Genomic DNA, 18676 nt, shown 5'->3' with positions numbered 1-18676 from the left:
CTCAGTGTCAATACTTGCTCGCTTTATTGCCAGGGTCTGGAACCGAACCAGGAATTTTCCCCAGGGCCACCTCATCTCCATTCCATTGATACCACAATCTCCAGCCACCCAAGCAGGCTACCCTGGCCATCTGAGATGCCACAGAACAGGAGATAGCAGGGAAAGATGCCAACAACCCACACTTTGCCAGGAAAAAACGGCGGGTGAGGGAGGAAAAGAAAAGCTTGGAAGCTGTTAGGTGAAATATTCATGATAGGCGTCTTCTTGCTAAGAATTGGGGATGACTTTTATCTTCTTCATTTACTGACCAGCATGTTCTGTCTCCATCTCCTTTGTCACTTGCACACACACACACACACACACTCTTAGATAAGAGGGGCCTTGGTAATGAGTTGGGATGTGATCCACATGGTTTCCAGTTCAAAAGCACCAGCAGCTTTGAGGGAGAAAGACTGGGCTTTCTACTCTTATAATAGTCTCAGAACCCCACAGGAGGCCTCTAGTGCCAGCACTGACTCAATGGCAGTGTGAGAGAGTAAAAGACAGAAACTCTGATCTGCTTTCTGAGACCACACAACTGAACCTGGCTCCCATCCATGATGAAGCCCCAACCCAAAGGGCACCATGTGCTCCAGAAAGCACCCTAAGATGTGAACCGCAGCCCTCTAGGCTGGAGCTCACAGGAGCCCTCTGCTGTCTGATGAGGGCAGCGCAGATACCGAGGGCACAGTAAGAACACAGTGACTAAGGCCCTCGCACGGCCAGGCCAGTGCCTCCAGCTTTGGGAAGCAGCCCTTCCAGTCATCCTCTGGAGCCTTCATATGAGCGAGTGGTCCGAATGGACCTTCTCCTGACTGCAACCCTGGTGGGGAAAACGTGAGGGCTCCAATTGAAAAGGGGTTTATAGAAATGCTACAGAAAGTTCAAGGGAGGACGCAGGCTGTGTAGCAGCCAACAAGCGATGATGGCCCAAGGGGTCTGTAGTACCAGCCTCTCTTGGACTAAAATTGTCAATAATTCCCAGAATTGCAATTCCACGTTAACTGTTTATCTGGCAGACAGTGAACACATTTGCAGCCCAACAGCCAGAGGATGCCTTTCCTTGGCTGGAGCCGTCATGCAGGTGACAAGCTCATCACAGTGCTTTCAGGAGCATCCACTTTCCCCGGCCAAAGAGCAAGTTGCCGAGAAGAATCATCACATAAATAAAAGTATGTGAGTATAATACAGTGCTTTTGTTTTACCAACCCCCCACCCCACCCCCACCACCCTTAGAAATGTGAAAATAAGCAGCTTTGGGGAGCCAAAAGTTTTGTGTTCTGGGCCAAATTTCTATTCGAGAGCTAAAGCAGGCAATTAATGGGTTGCCTGGAACTTTCAAAGAGGAGGCAATGCAGAAACGAGCCTCTCCCAAAGGCTCTCCTGTGTGAGGGCTGGCTCCTTGATTCGCATTAAGTCCTGAGTTTAAGGGGTCTTCTCTTTAAGAAACCCAGAAGCCCAACCCAACCGACTGCAGGCCAGTCGCTTCTGCCTTGAGGTGACCCTATGGGGCAGAGGAGGCCAGGCGTCCCAGAGCCTCCAGGGCTGTCATCTTGATAGCACTCCGCCTTCTTCCATGGATCGGGTGTTGGCCTCCAATTGTTGACCTTGAGGGTTGCAGCAAAGTGCTTTACCTGCTGCGTCAACCTAGACCGAGCCCCAAAGGGCACATGTTCTAATAGTTCAAGAATCAATCAGGAACAAACCACCTATTTACAAGAAAAAGTATAATACATTGGCTAGGGCAGGAGGGAGACCCTGTGTTCTTCCATACACACACCAGGATGTCAAGGCATTCTAAAGGGATCATAGTAAGCAGAGGTGTAAATATTTAAACATTACAATTCCCACCTTAAAGGGGGAGGCGGGGAATCACACTATCGATAGGACCGAACACTCAAAAGCAATGGTGTCGTGGAAACGCAAGCCCCGGTGTAATCTGGCAGAACAAGCTGCTCCCTGGACACAATGGACCTTTCTATTGCAAAGCCCTCTCCAGCCTGTGCATCTCACACCAACAAAATTAAACAAGGGGGGGGAGGGGGGAAAGAAGCCACAAGCATTTCAGGCGTGACCCTATTCACTTTGAACTCTATCGCTGGGATGTATAAGACCTAAAAGACACATGAGGAAAATAAAAGGCATGATTTAACAAAAACGAAAGCACGCCCAGCAGAAGAGAAGGAAACTGGAGGAGAGGCCTCTTTTGTTCCCTTCTCGCAAAGGGCAACAGCGCCCTCTAGTGGAGAGACGTACACTGCCTGAGAATGAAGGATGGCACAACCCAGCGTCCTACTCAGAAAATCCGCCCAACGCCTTTTCACTTTGCTGCTGCCTCAGTGAAAGCACAAGATCAGAGCGTTGGAATTGACTAGGACGTCAAATGCCTGTCAAATCCAACATCACCTACAGAATCTTGACGAAGACAGACTTTAAGATAATCTGATTTTACAACCTTGGAACATTTTGCCTTGGAACAGTAGCTGATAATGTGCTCGTTTGTGATGTAGCTACTAAAATAAACTAAAATCTAAAGATGAAAGCCTGAAACTCAACTGGTCAAATCTGGAGAATGAGCACTCAGAGACCCAGCTGAGAACTAATCAAGATCACAGCTACCCAGGGGATGCCAACTCACAGGGACCCTATGGAAGAGAGTAGAGCAGCCTCTGTGAGTTTCTGCGCCTAACTCTTAACCAGAATACGAGGTCAAGTAAAACCATGGAGTAAATCCAACTGACAGATTCATAGCTGCCTCTATGGAGCAGAGCAGAACTTCTCCCTGGAGCTTTGAAGGCTAAAAATTGTTAGTGGCAGTCTCACCGGTCAATGACCTCCCAGTTAGCAGCCCAATCACTGACATGCATTATCATTACAATGTGAGGCTCAGCAGAGAAATTCACAGGGGTCTCTCCTTGGATCCTGGCTTCTCAGAGACTCGGATCATATGATTTCCATGTACGCTCAGTATTTCGATATAAATGGGCTACTGATTTCCTTATGTGACTAATTTGCCATCTTAATGTAATGTCATTCCAGGACTTTTTTCCAAGACTGCAATACAAATCTCAACATTATCTCGCCACAAAGTCATTTCAAAATCATTTTATTTATGATATATGGATAGATTTTAGGATGAGACAGAAGTGACAACAGATGTTTTTCATGTAAAATTAGAGTTTAAATTTCCAAAAGGCTATTTTGATTATTTTTAGTTTTCCCTCCCCCTCTACTTCATGAGTACCAGGCTCTTAAAAAGTTGATAAGTTCCAAGATCTCACCAGTTTAAGTCTTGTCAGTAATCAGAAAGGAAACTGTCATCAAGCATTTTCTGAGTCCCAAGTGTAGACTAAATATAAACAGTGCCTTCGAGTTATAGAATCATTGGGAGAATGTGGAGGGGGATGAGGGGTGGGGTGAGGAGGGACTTGTGGACTGAGTAAACCTATGGCACAGTTTAGGCTGAAAGGCAAAATTACAAATGGAAATTATAAGGCACGCAAAAGAAAAGAGAAGATTGAAAGTGTATGGGAAGGTGGTTGGTTTCACAACTGTGATGTGTGGATTTGAAATCTTAAGAACGCACAGATGTGTCTGCATGGAGAAAAGTCTATGACTACAGAATGGGTGGGCTTTAGAATGCCCATCAGATCAGAACTCATCTCCCTGGCAATGGCTAGAATCCAAGATGGCCATCACCCCGTGATTTCATACCACATGACAAAAGAACCAGACCCCACGTCTCCCAGCCTGGGTGCACGCTAAGCCAAAAGCACCAATGTCAACAGTCTCCAACAGTAATGTTTCAGGGTTCCCTGCCTAGAAATCTGATGCACTCCTCCTGTTTTCAAGGAAAGCAAACTTCAGGGTAGATTTGATAGCTGGAGCACATAGTTTTTACATCTTTTCTCTCTCACAGCCATCGAGTCGATACTGACTCCCGGTGACCCCTACAGGACAGAGCAGAACTGCCCCATGAGTTTCCGAGACTGTAACACTTTACATAGTAGAACGGCCCATATTTCTCCCACAGAGCTGCTAGTGGTTTTAAACTGCTGACCTTGCAGTGAGCAGCCAAACTGGTAACCACTACACCACCAGGGCTCCTCTTAAAATATCTAAACCTCAATCTAAGTTAGAATCTGTGTAACAACCCCGAGGGAGGTGATTATAACAACACATAAATACTGACTGATAGATTCCAAGGGAACCAGCTTATATTTGTTTAGGAGGGGAAAAAACCAACAAAAAAGCCAGTGTTTCTCTTGTTAATGGGTCCTCTGGCTCAAAAATCGAACTGGGCCAGGCAATTCTAGATTCCAAGTCACACTATTTAGTAGGGTCCGTTACTGTGGAGGTTCAAAAGGTGAAAGGAATTGTTCATTCTGACTAAACTCTTGAGAAGGATTTGAAAATCAGTTTTGAGGCACTCTGGGTTGAAGACTGGATATGGCAGGAGAGTTCTTTCACTGCTACCACAGAAAACTGAGCTGGAAATGTCAGGTTGGCTCCTCCTTGCTACAGTGCTCAAATGTAGGAGAATGTTTGACAAAGCCTGGGTATCAGCCCTTAAATGTGACCACAGCCTCTCCTGCTCACTGCCACCATCTTCATGTGTTCCAACAAATGTCCCTCTAACAAGAGCAGGGTTAATACTGTCCCCAAACCCCCTGTGTGGGGGTTCAAGGCACCCTCATTAGGACTTATGTGAAAGAGCCTGTCTTTGCTGGGCATGTGCCAGGTTGCTGAAATGCAGAGGGGCATGCTACACTGGACTATTTGTACACATGGCCAAATCAGTTAGACTGACAGGTTCAGGCTCAGAGAAGCTCGGGGCTTTGGGCTGTGAGATGCCTAGTCTCCAACAGTTCTTCTCCTGAGCCATCACAGCAAGATTTATCTGTAAGGTTCCCAGGTGGAAGGCATTTCCCTTCATTGTTACCACATCCAGGCCGTCAGCGGGTGACCCCAGAGCCATGACAGCCTGCCCCTCCCCGCTCAGTGCTCAGTGCCACACGGAGACATGAAGGCCTCCCTCGTCTCTACAGCTCGGCACTCTGGGCTGCGGGTTCCGGGCCGCTCGGTCTCCTAGCAGCAGCTCTGGGTGAAGAGACGGCTTCCCCCGGGATACTGAGGTGCTGAACTCCACACAGAGAGAGAGGTCCACAAGCTACCGCTTTCAATCTACAAAGTTCTTCGGGTTCAGACAGCTGGGCAAACAAAGGTCAAGGAGAGAACAGTGTTAGTTTCTGAGGCAGCAACATCCTAGGCCTTGCAGCTCCCTGAGAAAAGTGCACCCAGTTCAGGCGAGGGCTGCAGGGAATGGGCAGGGCCTCCTCCACACAGGCAGATGCCAGGGAGCATCCATTCATCAGTGCAATGGCCACTTCAGAGACTGCAGATGCCCTCTTACTTTCAAAGTGGTCCCATCACTGCTTCCCAAAAGGTCAGAGAGCACATCCTTTTGGCTATGTGGGACAGATGGTCTCCGCTCAACTACTCAGGCGACGGAACACACAGCCAGCCAGACAGACAGGAAATGGAAGCAAATGGACATGGTGTGTTCCAATAAAGCTTTATTAAAAAAAAACAGGCAGTGGGTCATTGGTGGCCAGCCCCTGATCTAGACAGCCCAGCACAGTCAACAGTACTGATTGGGAAGGGGTAGTCTCAGCAAAAACAGATTCCAGGGGCTCTCGAGGCTCTGTGGTAGCGGTTCCTCGGAATCCCCCAGCAGCTGCCAGAAGCACAGCACCCTCAGCTCTGGAGTCAACTGAAGAAGGCTTCCCTCCAACTGCCTCAGTCACACAAAACAGCCCCAATTCAAAATACAGCTCTCTCCCACTTGTTACTGGGGGCAGAAAAAGACAACAGTCAGCTTCTAGGTGATTTCAAATGGGTGATGTCTTAAATCAGACCCTGAAGCTCACCAAAAAAAACCAAAAAAACAAAGCTGTCCCCTCCGACTGTTAAATAAGTAGACAGTTCAGAACCAGGAGGAGGGGGGAAGGGGATCTGAGCACAAGGGAAGAGGAACCAAAAAGGCCAACCAAGACTAGGCATGCGCAGTAAGCACAAAAGCAGCAGGTAATACTACATGACTTTCCTATAGGGGACGCTAGACCTAACAACTTGCTTAAAGCTTATAAAGCATGCGCACACAAGAGCATAATGACTTTCAAAACCAAGACCCAACTGTGGTCCCCATCCCCAAAGACGCTAGCTCACTTTAAGAAAGCACTGCCCACTGAGTGGGGGGCCAGTGGGAAAAGACCTCTGGAAGAGGAAACCCACAGAGCATGCGAATAGCACGAGAGCAAAGCTGCCCCTGGGTCCTCTGCCACAATGATTTCACTCCTAATAAAGCGTTTCTGCATTCCATTGCATTCTGTGTCTCTTGGCGGAATTCCTTCCCCTACAAGACTAAGAACTGAAGGTTAGAACCAGTCCAGACCCACCTGCAACACGACCACCTCACTGTCCCCTTTCACAAGCAAGAGCGTCTCATCATTGGCAATGCCAAGACCGTCAGAGAACAGAACAGAACCATTGGCAACATCAGATTGGCAAAGTAACCTCTGAAGCCCAGGAGAAATCGCCATCTCTCAAGAGAACCACAGATGTGTTCTGTGCCAGTCCGGTCCACTTCTGGGAGAACAGAAATCCTCAAGGCTAAAGACTCAACAGCCCACAGTCAGAAGCAGGCCCCCATGGCGACAGAGAAGAAGGGAAGGCCGGCATCACGAGGGCTCTGAGAGAAGATGGCTCCTGAATGCCCAGCCGCCATGGAAACGAAGATGCCCACTTCACTCGACATTCAGCTACTTCTTTGAAACGGGCAGAAATAGAGTCGTGATAGCAGTTTCTAAATTGACACGTTTTGCAGCTCAGCTTTATCTAGAAGTCACAGCCTGCTCGGGCAGGGGCATTCCCCGACAGCCATGCAGGATATAAAAGCGTTAGTGAGTCAGGAGGGAAAGCCACGGGCCTCTGAAGCACCTGCCTTTCTTTGCACCTAATATGACTGTTGCAGCGAGGACGCTCTTTCCAAGCAGGTGATTGCCTGGAATGTTCAGTATGAGATATTCTTTTAATGGAGAATAAAAATCTCCAGCGCTCACTTTGACGTGCACTTCTGAGGAGCAGAGAGGGAAGCATGGTAAGAGGCAGGGTTAAAGGCAATATCTGAGGGAAGCTAGAGCTCAGGATGGCTGTGGGTGTGCACAGGAGGGCTAGTCACCCTAAGACAGGCATCTTGAGCCTGAGGATTTGTCCAGAGTATTGAACTGGACCAAAGACGCAGACTTGCAATGCCCACAAAACAAGTGACAAGCATTAGCAAGGGAGGGCTTTCCAGGGAAAGGGACAGCTTGGAAGAGAACCAAATATTGGGGGAACTTTGTGCAAGAGGTTTGAGGTCCATGCTGACTGACAGCACATGCACTCTGCACCATTTCTGAATCGCCTCTCTGAGTTGCAATTAAAGAGCCAATGAGATGGAGTTCTTTTACACTCAGAGCCACTCGACAGTCACGGCATGAACCTGCCATGATGAATCTTTGGAAGAAACATTAGCGAGGGTATGTCATCTGCCATCAGACCTAGCAAAGTTTGTACACTTACAAGAAAAATAACCAATAATTACATGGGGGGGCACATTATTTTACTAATTAAAATATAGTCTAGCCAGAAGCCAGAAGATTAAGGGAATGAGATCTTTTGGCTAATTTTCTGGTTAATTGAGTGTTAAACAACAACAAAAAGCTATTTTATTTTAGTGTTTAAGTCATTAGTTTTTTAAAATGATCCTACACTACATCGGTCAGTCCACCCACGCCCTTGCCGTAACAGTCAACATAATCAACACAAGCTATTGCTTCTTGGATGCCTGAGGAGTTGGCCATTGTTTCTAGGACAGTGTCATGGATGTTGCCAATAATAACTGCAGAGAATGTATCCCGATGCAGAAGTCCTGACAGCTAGATGGAACATATTCAGAGGCCAGGCTGAGGACAGTGAGTTGATATTAAAGAAATCATTCTCTATTGGACAAAAAAAAAAAAAGAAAAGACCATCGGCTTCTTTGTCCTGATAGACAAGTTCTGCTCTGGGCTGGCAGCCTAGACTTCAGCCCCTGGTCTGTGCACAGACCAAGCATTTCCAGATGCATTCTCATCTCCCGGGCTTCCCAGGTGGCACTGCGGCTTGCTTCTGGAGAATGAAGGCGGGGCATTCAAAATGAAGGCAGGAAAGCAAGGAGAGGATGGGGTGATACACAAAGGGGCAAGATGACCCACAGGGGGCACTATTTGGCAGGGGTGCAATCCCACCCAGAGGACAAGACAGAAGACTGTGCCATGCAGTTTTGGATCATTGTTTGCAACTCAGATACGGATGTAAATGAGCTTAAACAAAATGCCGCACACAGCACCACCCTAAGAGTCCAGCTGCTGTCTGCAGGGTCTCTGTTTGGGGAAAGCAACCCCCTCCCCACGCCATGCCATCAACCACCACCCAACCGTCACTGTCAGCGTACCACGGAAACTGTGAGACTCATATTAGAGGTTACAACAAGGACTAATGAATTCTCCAATTTTATAAAGAAAGGAGATCCTTTCCTGAAGGAAAATGATATTCTCGGGGACCAATGAAAACCTGCAGCTGCCTCTGTTCCAGTCAGGAGACAATGTTGTTGCCCATATTCCATTACCAATCAATGGTGGTTTGAATAACCCAGGGAATTGGACCATGTCCGGACAGCACCCAGCCCGGGTCAGAAGCTCTGAGGCCGAGCCTGTTGTCTCTGCTCCGTGAATACCAAAATAGCCACAGCCTTTTGCTGAGTGTTCGGCTTTCAGAGAAGTCAAGGTCGGCTCCAACTCAGCCTTCCCTAATGCTGAGATGTAGATGTAAAAAGAGGTCAGGATTTTAATGACATGGCAGTGGAAGGGGGCTATAAATACATCTTCCAATTAGAGAATCACAACCCAGAAAGTTCACTGCATGAAATTTACGTGGATTCATTTTTAACTCACACACACACACACACAGGCGCTCACGCACAAGCAAATAAAATCATGGTGGCAGCCTACCAATTCCGGAATTGGCCCCAGTCACAACAACCACTTTGCCGGTGAAGTCTCGGCCCTGCAGGATTTCCATGGCGGTGGTGCTGCCGTCGTACCTCTGCCGGGTGGTGGGTTTGGTGGGATTGTCATCCACGGTAAATGCCAGCCGTGGGTCCAAATAAGTGGTCCTCTTGTTTAGATGACTGTCGAGAAAAGGATATCATATTTGGCCTGCGCCCACGGGCCGTGGGCACTGGCATTCAGCACAGTAAGATAATTACATTTCTCAGCTACCAAAACCTTTCTTCACACTGACAGGAAGCAGGCCCCTTCAGTCGACCTTCTGGCCTCCAAAGGACCACACAGCCCCACGGAACGATGGCCATCAAATCCTCTTCTGCCTTGTAGCCAGCAGCCTTATGCATACCACACTAACCCAATGGGGATCCTGTCTCCGTAAGAAGCTAAGGAAGGTTTGGTTTAATCAGGCAGACTAAAAACACTAGAGAAATACCCATGAAAATTCTGCAACATTCGGCAGTGTTCAAAGGTCAGTTTTTGCCCCACTTTAAGGAAACCGAAACAGAAGTTGCAGAGGCCACGCCATGGGAGTGCTACCTTAGGCTCTGGACAGCTGGCCCACACTGGGAGCAGGTCCTGCCCTGCCACCATAGTTTGGTGTAGCTTAACTACAAGTTAAAATATTACATGCATACCTTTTCTTAAAAAAATAACAAATAATTCCAACCAACCAACAACTCCCAACTCTGTCAACATTCATTGCCCTCTTGACAGGAGTGGTCAAGAGGGCAATTGGAGCAGTGGCCTGGGTTAAAATCCTGGCTCTACCTCTTAGCCACTGTGACATCCTGAACAAGCAACTCGCTGGCTCAGTCTGAGCCATCAGCAGTGAACCATAGGTAATGAAAGCACTACTGCCCTTAAGGTTACTCTGAAGACTGGATTAGCTAAGGCTGTGGAGGTAAGGTGAGTCAGCTCCCCCTCTCATGTGATCTCACAAGGTGAGCAAGGCCAGGCCTGATTCCTACTTGGATGGGAGATAACCAGGGAATTCCGAGTGTAGTAAGCTTTGGAAGGGGCCCAATGGTATGGTGCTGCTAACTACAAGGTATTTCAAAACCATCAGCCATACTGTTGGGGGAAATGAGGCTTTCTAATCCAATAAAGATTTACAGCCTCAGAAACCCACAAGGGAAAATATACTCCATCCTGTAAGGTTGCTGAGTCAGACTTGCCTTGTTAACAGTGAGTAAGGCTTTAGAACCTTGATGGCACTGTCAAGTAAGCAAGAGACGGCTAACTGAATAGTCAGCGGTTCAAACCCACCAGCCCTTCCACAGGAAAAACTGAGGCTATCTGCTCCTGAAAAGACTGACAGCCTTGGAAACCCTGTGTAGGAGCACTATGAGTAAGGACTGAACGGATGACAGTAGGTTGAGGCTACATGATTCCTAAGTGAGTAATGTTGTCGTTTGTTATTAAAATGTACTTCAAGGACAGAATCAGAAAGGTGAAAAACATTAGAGACAAGGATGCTCCATTTATAATTATTATCTATAAATGGTTTCAATTTTATAAGTATTTATTAATAAAATTGTAAGTTATAGAATATCTGTATAAAATACTCATGCTCTACAACCCAGGCTGTCAAGTCGATTCTGATGCCCCGAAGCTATCTTTCGAGAAATAGGCTGCCAGGTCTAGTCTAGACCCAGGGTCCAACTAGAGGGTTCAAACCACTGACAACTTGATGATCGGCTGAGCATTCAATCATTAAACTACCAGGACACCTCAAAATCCTTAAGAGTGACTAACTCTCTTTGAGAAACAATAGGTCTGAGAAATTGTTCATATGATAAAAAGCTCCCGCTCACTGCCATCAAGTGGATTCCAACCCTGGTGACCCTACAGGACAGAATAGGACTGTGCCTGTCCCTGTGGGTTTCTGAGACTGTCAATCTTAACGAGTAGAAAGCCTCAGCTTTCTCCTGTGGAGCAGCTGGTGGGTTTGAACTGCTGACCTTGTGGTTAGCAGCCCAAAGCATAACCCATTAGGCCACCAAGGCTTGGTTCACAATGTATTACACGGGGAAAGTGGATTCCTATGCCGTTTCCCCCAGCACATCGCCTTCTCCTGTTAGTGTTTAAGAACGCTGTGCAGCACAGACAGGAAGAGCTCGTCCTGCAGAGAGCATGGTGAGTAAGGGGTCCATGTGGTTCTAATTTCCCCCATTTTCTATAGTTGATTTGTATTTCCACTCCTAATATTTAAACCTCATTAAAAAGTAAGGAGGCCAAGAAGAGTGTCTCTAAATACTTACTCCACAAAAAACACTTGTCCGTTCTCATCAGTTTCTTGTTCCCAGCCATATGGCATGTCTGAAACACAGCAAAGATTGACAGATTGGCAGGGGTCCTGGTAAACAGAAGCCCCCCTCTCTCATCCTCCCAGGTAAGAGAGGAAGACCCACACCTGGCAAGCCCCTGCCCAACAAGCCTATCCCACCAATCCAACAGCTTCAACACCCAAAAGTCATGTGATCCAATTCTGGCCACCACACAAGGTCTAATAACTAACCAAGTGGAGCACATATTTGTGCCTCTTGCTCAGTCTTAAACACTACATCCAATCCCTGCCTCTGCGATGCTCCAATCAATGTGAATTCTCAGCTGGATAAATCTATAGAACTTATCTATATGGGTGGCAGGCACCCAACACCTCATTCATATGATGACTTCTGGCATCTGTCATGCAATATTATGCGTGTGTCTGTGTGTAGCGTAAACACGTACTGTTTCGTGTTTACATACTGTGTCTTCAATTGGACCCTAAAAGCCCTTGAAACAAGGTCCTACCTTCTTGTCCTTCCATCCCTGGGATCTCCTACAGAGAAGCACCTGGAAGGCATGGGACTCTTTGTGGAAGCCACACAACACTGGTATCTGTATCGGTGCCATGAACCAAGAGCAACTCTACAAACAGATCATGTGACAGTACAAACATACAATGTGGTTCAAGGACCTGATAATTTTAAAACCAGGTTTTACTTTTATTTTACTTTTCTTTAAGACCAATAAGTCATCCTCACTCCACCTCATCATCTCATCCCATTCTCTTGCTGAATCCTACACGTACCACAGAGCCGACTGCAGCTCCCTAATGGTTTGCCAGAGAGCTGCCCCAGAGTGACATGCTGACCCACCTGGATGATGTCTAACCAATGTTTTAAACACAAGGCCCTGGGTCCTATGACGACAGCAAAATACAAACCTCCAGCTACTCGCTTTCTTTTCCCAGTTTTCGGATGCTCCCACTGAGTCTTCTCCTCGGTGTGACTGTAAAAAAAAAAAATCCACAAAACAATGATGAGCTATAATGACATTTCTAGGATGAATCCCATTGCAAAGAGTGGGAATTCTGGAACAGTCCACTGTGCTCATGCAGAACCTAGAGAGAGTTAGAGACAGTCATTCACACAGAACCCAGGGAAACTGCAAGGTTTAAAGCCAGGAGAGGTGTGTGACAAGGTTGTATCCATTCATCACACTTGCCATTCCCCACTTATTCAATGAGCTAAGAGGCTGGACTACATGAAGAACAAGAGCTCAGAATGGAAAAAGGCTCATTAACCACCTATGCTTGCAGAGGGCACACCTGGCTGGCCCAAAGCTGAGAAGACTTGAAGCGCTTACTGACAGAGATTAAAGATTACGGCCTTGAGAATGAAAACCCACACAACTAGGCCAAGAAACGTATCATGCTGAGCATGGAAGAGATTGTCAAGGATTCCATTTAACTAGGATCCACAATCAAGGTGCATGGAAGCAGCAGCTGCCAAGAAATGAAATGGCATATTGCATTAGATAAGTCTACCGCCAAAGACCTCTTTCAAGCACTGAAGAGCAAAGCTGTCACTACGAAGACCAAGGTGTGCCTGGCCCAGGCCATGGTCTTTTCAGATTCCTCGAATGCAGGCAGAAGCTGGATGATGAAAAGGGAAGACAAAGACAAGGGAAGATTGATGAGTTTGAATCACAGGGCTGGTGAGTTTGAATCAGAGGACGGTACCAGGGACCGTCAAAAGAACCAACAAATTTGTCTTGAGAGAAGTATAGCCAGAACGCTCCTTGGAAGAAAGGCTGATGAGACTTCATCTCGTACTCTGGACATGTTATCCCAGCAGGAGGACATGGTACTTGAGAGTGTAGAGTGTCGGTAAAGAAGAGGAATAAAGATCCTTAATGAGATGGACTGTCACAGTAAATGGAACAATGGGCTCGCACAGAGTCACGACTCTGTGGAGTCAGGATGACACAGAGTGGACACTGCTTTGTTCTGTCGTTCATAAGGTCCACACAAGATGGAACCAACTCAAGGACATCTAACAACACACTTCTAAAGATAACCGCATTAAATGTGTTCCCTTCCAGGTGATGCTGTCATTTAAAAGTAATAGAGCCAAACATTCTGTCAAAAAAAAATACTTTCTTCCATCATCGTGGACTCCTGTCACACGTCTGCCTCTACGTTGGTATAAAGGTGGCGTCTTCCCGCCTCCCTCACATCATTCACAGGACAGGGTCTACGTCTGCCAGGCCTGCTGCCACCACTTCAGTTGTGCTGGCCCCTCCCTGTCCTCAGCCCTGCCTTGCTCCCTCCTGCCTCAGAGACTGCCCCCTTGCTGTTCCCTCCACCGGGCCCACTCCCCTGTGGCTCCTTCTCATGTTCCCAGTCAAAATTCACCTCCTCCAGTAAGGGTCGGTCAGTCTCTAGCTAGAGCAGACCCACCAATTCCTACCCAGCTCCAAATCCTATCCCAAACATAAACCTCAAAAGGTGCCCTGATGGCACTCAGGGGATACCAGCTGCCAGAAGTCTCTGCACTGCTCACACACTGCTTTCTTCTGGTGCCTCGTCACCGGTTGCAATAAAACCATTGACTTGCTCACTGCTTGTCTCCAACACCCAGATCTCCTAGGCAGGAATATCTTATCCAGAGCCTGGCAAATGGTAGCACTCAAGAAATACTTGTTGGAAGGAGGAACAATGGAATGAACGATCCAATGAATATATGAACAAGTGAGGTCATAGCCCTGAGGTGGGGCACAAACAGATGGCCATGAAACATGCAGGGCAAGATAGAAGTCACAGGCTCCTTGGAGTCAGAAGGAGGGGCCCCTTTCCCAACAGCAAGGAGGCTGACCCCTGGAAAACAGTGAGGTGCAGGACCAGAGAGAGTGGCTTAGGGAGCAGGAAAGGGTGAGAGGAACCAGGATGCCATGTCAGAGGGGGGCCAGGCCCTGCCTAACTCCATTTCTCAACTTGTACCCGCCCTTCCCAGTCTGCCCTGGACATCTTAAAAGCATCTGTTTTCCTACACGGGACAAACAAGTCATGTAACAGTCACCCCCAACCCTCACTCCCTCCTAGATGCTAATAACCAGAGAGACTAGAAGTTCCACCACGGGTCTGTTCTGAGCACAGCCACCCCAAGGTAGACCCCAAGGTCTAATTGAAGAAGGTAACGTGGTGGTTGAGGACTCTCCAACCCACCAAATGTATGCCTACCACATTCCTCAATTTCCCCATTAGTAAAATGGGGATAGTATTAACACTTTTTGTTAACAGATGCCAGCTCACTGGGACCCCAAATGACAGAGCAGAATCGTCCTATAACGTTTCCTAGATGTAATGTTTGTGGGAGCACATTAACCCTCCTGTAGAGCCACGGGTGGCTTAGTAGGCTACCACTTGGGCTGCTCACTACAAGGTCAGTAGTTCGAAACCAGCAGCATGTGCTGTTTGAAAAAAAACAAGACTTTCTCCTCCAGTAAAAAAAATCACAGTCTCGAAAAACCACAGAAGCCATTCTACCCCATCCAACAGGGTGGCAATCAGCTGGAATCCATTCACTGGCAATGATTATGGATCTTTTGGAGAGTCACTAGTGGGTTAGAACTCATCTTTTCGTTCAGAGTTGAGTACTTAACCACTGGTCTACTACTAGGGTTCCCTGCAGTCATACCCACTTGGGGTCAAAGGGCTGAATAAGCCAGCATGTCATAAGGATTCTAAGTTGGCCTTCAACATAGCGGTGTTTTTCCAAAGTAAATACTTCTCTGTGAAAATTAATTAAAAGGTATTCCTTTTTACTATAGCCTAAACTTACTTTAACAGTCATGTCCTCAAAATGTTAACCTTCCTTAAATCCTCGTAGAAGCCTCTTTTTTTCTTTCAAACAACTTTTGGTTATTCAAAGAAATACTTACTCATGATTTTCATTTCAACCAAAACCAAACAAACTCACAGCCATGGAGTCAATTCTGACTCACAGTGACCATGTAGGACAGGACAGAACTGCCCCTGTAGGTGTCCTGAGAGTGTAACTCTTTACCGAGTAGAAAGCCTCATCTTTTCCCCACAGAGTGGCTGGTGGTTTCAAACTGTTGACCTTGCGGTTAGTAGTCTACCTTCAAAATTACATGTTGACATTATGCGAACAGCACACTCAGGGAAGAAATTCCAAGTCTCTTGCTTTTGAAGCAAAGTTTAAGTCAGCAGGGAGGTCTAAAGCCCCGACTGGAGGGGTCCAGGGAAGTACCTGAAAAAGAACACCATCTCCCTGCAGGGAAGGCTGGGGATGGGAGGGATGGCCAGCAGTGGTCTAGACTTGGATCAGAACCCTCCACCTCTTCTCCCCCCAAAAGATCTAAACTCCCTCTCTCACTCTCTCAGTGGGTGGGAAGGTCTCAGAGCGCCCCTTCCTTGATAAGAACCCAGATTGAGCCACAAGTGCCTCTCCGTGGGGGCCCCCAGGCCGGTAGAGGGTCCCACATAATGTGGGTGCCTTTGGGTTCTATCCTTGCCCCATGGTGCATGTGGTCAGGGATGCGTGTAAAGACGGGGTAAGGCTGGGAAAGGGATTTCCACAAGACCCCAGAGATCTAGGACCTCCAGACCTGGCAGCCCTGGCCTCAGGCCTGGCCCAGCTGCAACCAGAGGGGTAGAGTTGCAAACAGGCCATGACTGGTCATCAAATGGAAAGTCTTCAGGGGCGACTCAGAGAGAAGGTTGGTGGCCCTTCCAGAGTTGGGAGGGAAACGACTGAGCACAGACACAACTGGCAGGTCAGGAGAGCCCCAGGGGGCTGCTGAGACGGGCAGAGGTGTCACTCAGTCTCAAGGGCCAAGGAACCGAGGGCCTTGGCAGGGCAGAAGAAGGGGTGAGGAGGGACGTGCCCTCCAGCTATGGGAGCCTGTCCGTGCTGGGAAGACCCCCCCAGCTCTCTCAACAGGCAGGTAGTGGAGAGGGAACCGTGACAGGGCACGTGTGTACGTTTCTTATCACTCAACAGTTATTTGTGCGAACGCGTGTGCTGTGCTTTATGCCAAATGCCACAACTAACGCTCCTGGCGACCACCCTCGGCTCCCCGTGCAGACGAGGCCGGCAGCCGAGCCGTCGTGTCCTGCAGCTGCCCAAGGTCACGCAGCAAGTGACGGGGACCACACTGGAAAACGCACCGGGAAGCTGGGCATTTGTTGACAAGCACCTACTGCCAGGTCCCCGACCCGGCGGGGCACGTGGCTTCATTTCCTGGGTCGCCGCCGTGGCCTTCGGCCCCGTGACCCCCTCCCCCACCCACGGGTGCCCCGTCGCTGCCGAAGGGCCCTTGCTGGCCCCGGGGCTCCCGCGACGGACTCGCTGCAGCAATGCCTTCCTCTGAACGGGCCCGCGGGGCAGCGCAGGTGGCGCGTGAGGGCAGCAGAGTGGCCGGCGGCGTGAGGCCGTCGGCGTTCAGGGGGCTCCCGGCCCGGCGGCACCCACTGCGGCTCCCTTACTTGGCATAGTAAACCCAGCCGTCCTTGGTGGTCCTCTCCTCCCAGCCGGGAGGCAGCTCGTCCTCGCTGTCCGTGTCGTCCAAGCCCGCGTAGCGTAGGGCTGCCATGGCCGGCGGAGGAGGTTGCTGGGTCACCCACTCGTTCAATCGCCCGCAAGCCGGGTCGCTTTCCCTCAGAAACTCCTACTTCAAACAAGCGCCGCGCGCGTCGTCCTCGAGACCGCTCGCGCCTGCGCACTGCGCCGCCCCCGCCCCTCTGCCGACTCCGGACCCTGAAATCCAGTCTCCAGACTTTCCCAGCTGCTAGCTGTGAAAGGGGAGGGGCCCGACGAGGAGCGCGGCAAGAGCGCGTACGAAGCCGCACCACCACTCGAATGTATCTAAAAGACGGAGAACCATCCAGGATTTCCCAGATGGAACGGAGCTTCGTCAAACTGTCAGCCGCCGGGATGGGGCGTGAGCGTCCAGTCACGGCCCAGGACTCCACCCGTTGCTGGGAGACCCATAATTCCTTCCGTGTTGTTCTGCCCAATCCTGTGGAGGCTTCCGCGATGGGGCATCCTGGGAAATGAAGTCCAGGCCCAGCCGCGCTAGAAAAGTGGAGCTGAAGTGAAGGCTTCCGGTAGTGGTCTTCTGAGCTGCAGCCCCTCCTGGGGATGGAGCCTTAGGAAGATAGAATGTCCCTGCTCAGAAGCCTTCCGGGGGCGCTCCTTCGCCCAACATTGTGAGTCTCAAACCGGGTTGTGCATATAGAGCACCTGCAAAGCGTCCAAAATGCCGATTCCCGCCCTTCCAGGTTCCCCCAGTCAGCCTGACAGAAGTTACTATATCCCTAATACTTGGCGTTTATCCCGTGATAAGTTAGCATTTACCGGGTCCCGGGCTAGGATTCCCAGGTTTCTAGCTCTTTCCTGTGCCTGACGCCTTTGTGGAGTCCTAGCAAAGTTGAGACTCCATCCCTGCGTCCTAATGGTCCGTGTCCTCCTGACTACAGGGACGGAGACAACCCTATCTTTGGCTAGCATTTAGTAAAATGTCTGCAGCCACAAAGTTGCTGGATGGATGGATGGATGGATGGATGGATGGATGGATGGATGGATGGATGGATGGATGGATGGATGGATGGATGAATGAATGAGATTCTTCAGCCCTGGGACTGATCTTTCAGGAAGCAACCCTCGTGAAAACAAAATTTCAAAGCTGACCCCTTCACATTCTCATGGAGCGCGGCGAGCAATCTATATTTGTCCTGAGTCAAAAGGCTACCAAAGTAAAAATCTTCCACTTGCCCCCGCCTGTGATGTTTTCCAGAACATTCCCCTCACTGGGGTTTGGCGCCTTCCCGGTGGTATAGGGAAATCTGTGGATTATCATTTCTCTGGCATAGGTCTCTGAATAAGGCAGCCCGCCATCTGACTTTCAAATACTGCGGGTTTCCAGCAAAGCAGGGTTGCTTTTTGTCTTTTGAAGTCCCGAAATTGGAATTCCTGTAGGTGGGCTGCTGTGCAGGCTCCTCAGGGGAGAGATTTGCTTTCCTTTGAAATTGCCCAACCAAAAAATCTGATTTAATGAAATCACGTTTTCATTTCAAGAGGCCTGCTAGCCTAACTCAAACCTAGGGAAACACATTCCCCACCCCCAAATCTATGGGTATTTAAACCTGTCACTATTAATCTCTGCTCCCTCTTTCTCCTCTCACCTGAACCCAC

General features: G+C 48.9%; 1 protein-coding gene across 1 annotated transcript in view; it reads right to left on the bottom strand.

Annotated features, from left to right (window-relative positions):
• The window catches only part of WWOX (WW domain containing oxidoreductase), a 936085-nt gene extending 918720 nt beyond the window's left edge, over window positions 1-17365 (bottom strand). The window contains exons 1-4 of the mRNA XM_075537052.1: window positions 16969-17365; window positions 12400-12464; window positions 11450-11507; window positions 9132-9310 (exon numbers count right to left, since the gene is read on the bottom strand). Of these exons, the coding sequence (XP_075393167.1) occupies window positions 9132-9310; window positions 11450-11507; window positions 12400-12464; window positions 16969-17075 (409 nt within the window). The 5' untranslated portion in view covers window positions 17076-17365. The remainder of the gene's footprint in view (window positions 1-9131; window positions 9311-11449; window positions 11508-12399; window positions 12465-16968) is intronic.
• Window positions 17366-18676: the final 1311 nt, after the last annotated feature.

The sequence above is a fragment of the Tenrec ecaudatus genome, chromosome 18, assembly GCF_050624435.1.
Source record: "Tenrec ecaudatus isolate mTenEca1 chromosome 18, mTenEca1.hap1, whole genome shotgun sequence".
Lineage (NCBI taxonomy): Eukaryota > Metazoa > Chordata > Mammalia > Afrosoricida > Tenrecidae > Tenrec > Tenrec ecaudatus.
Note: the sequence above shows the minus strand (reverse complement) of the source record. Positions and strands in the feature narration are given on the sequence as shown.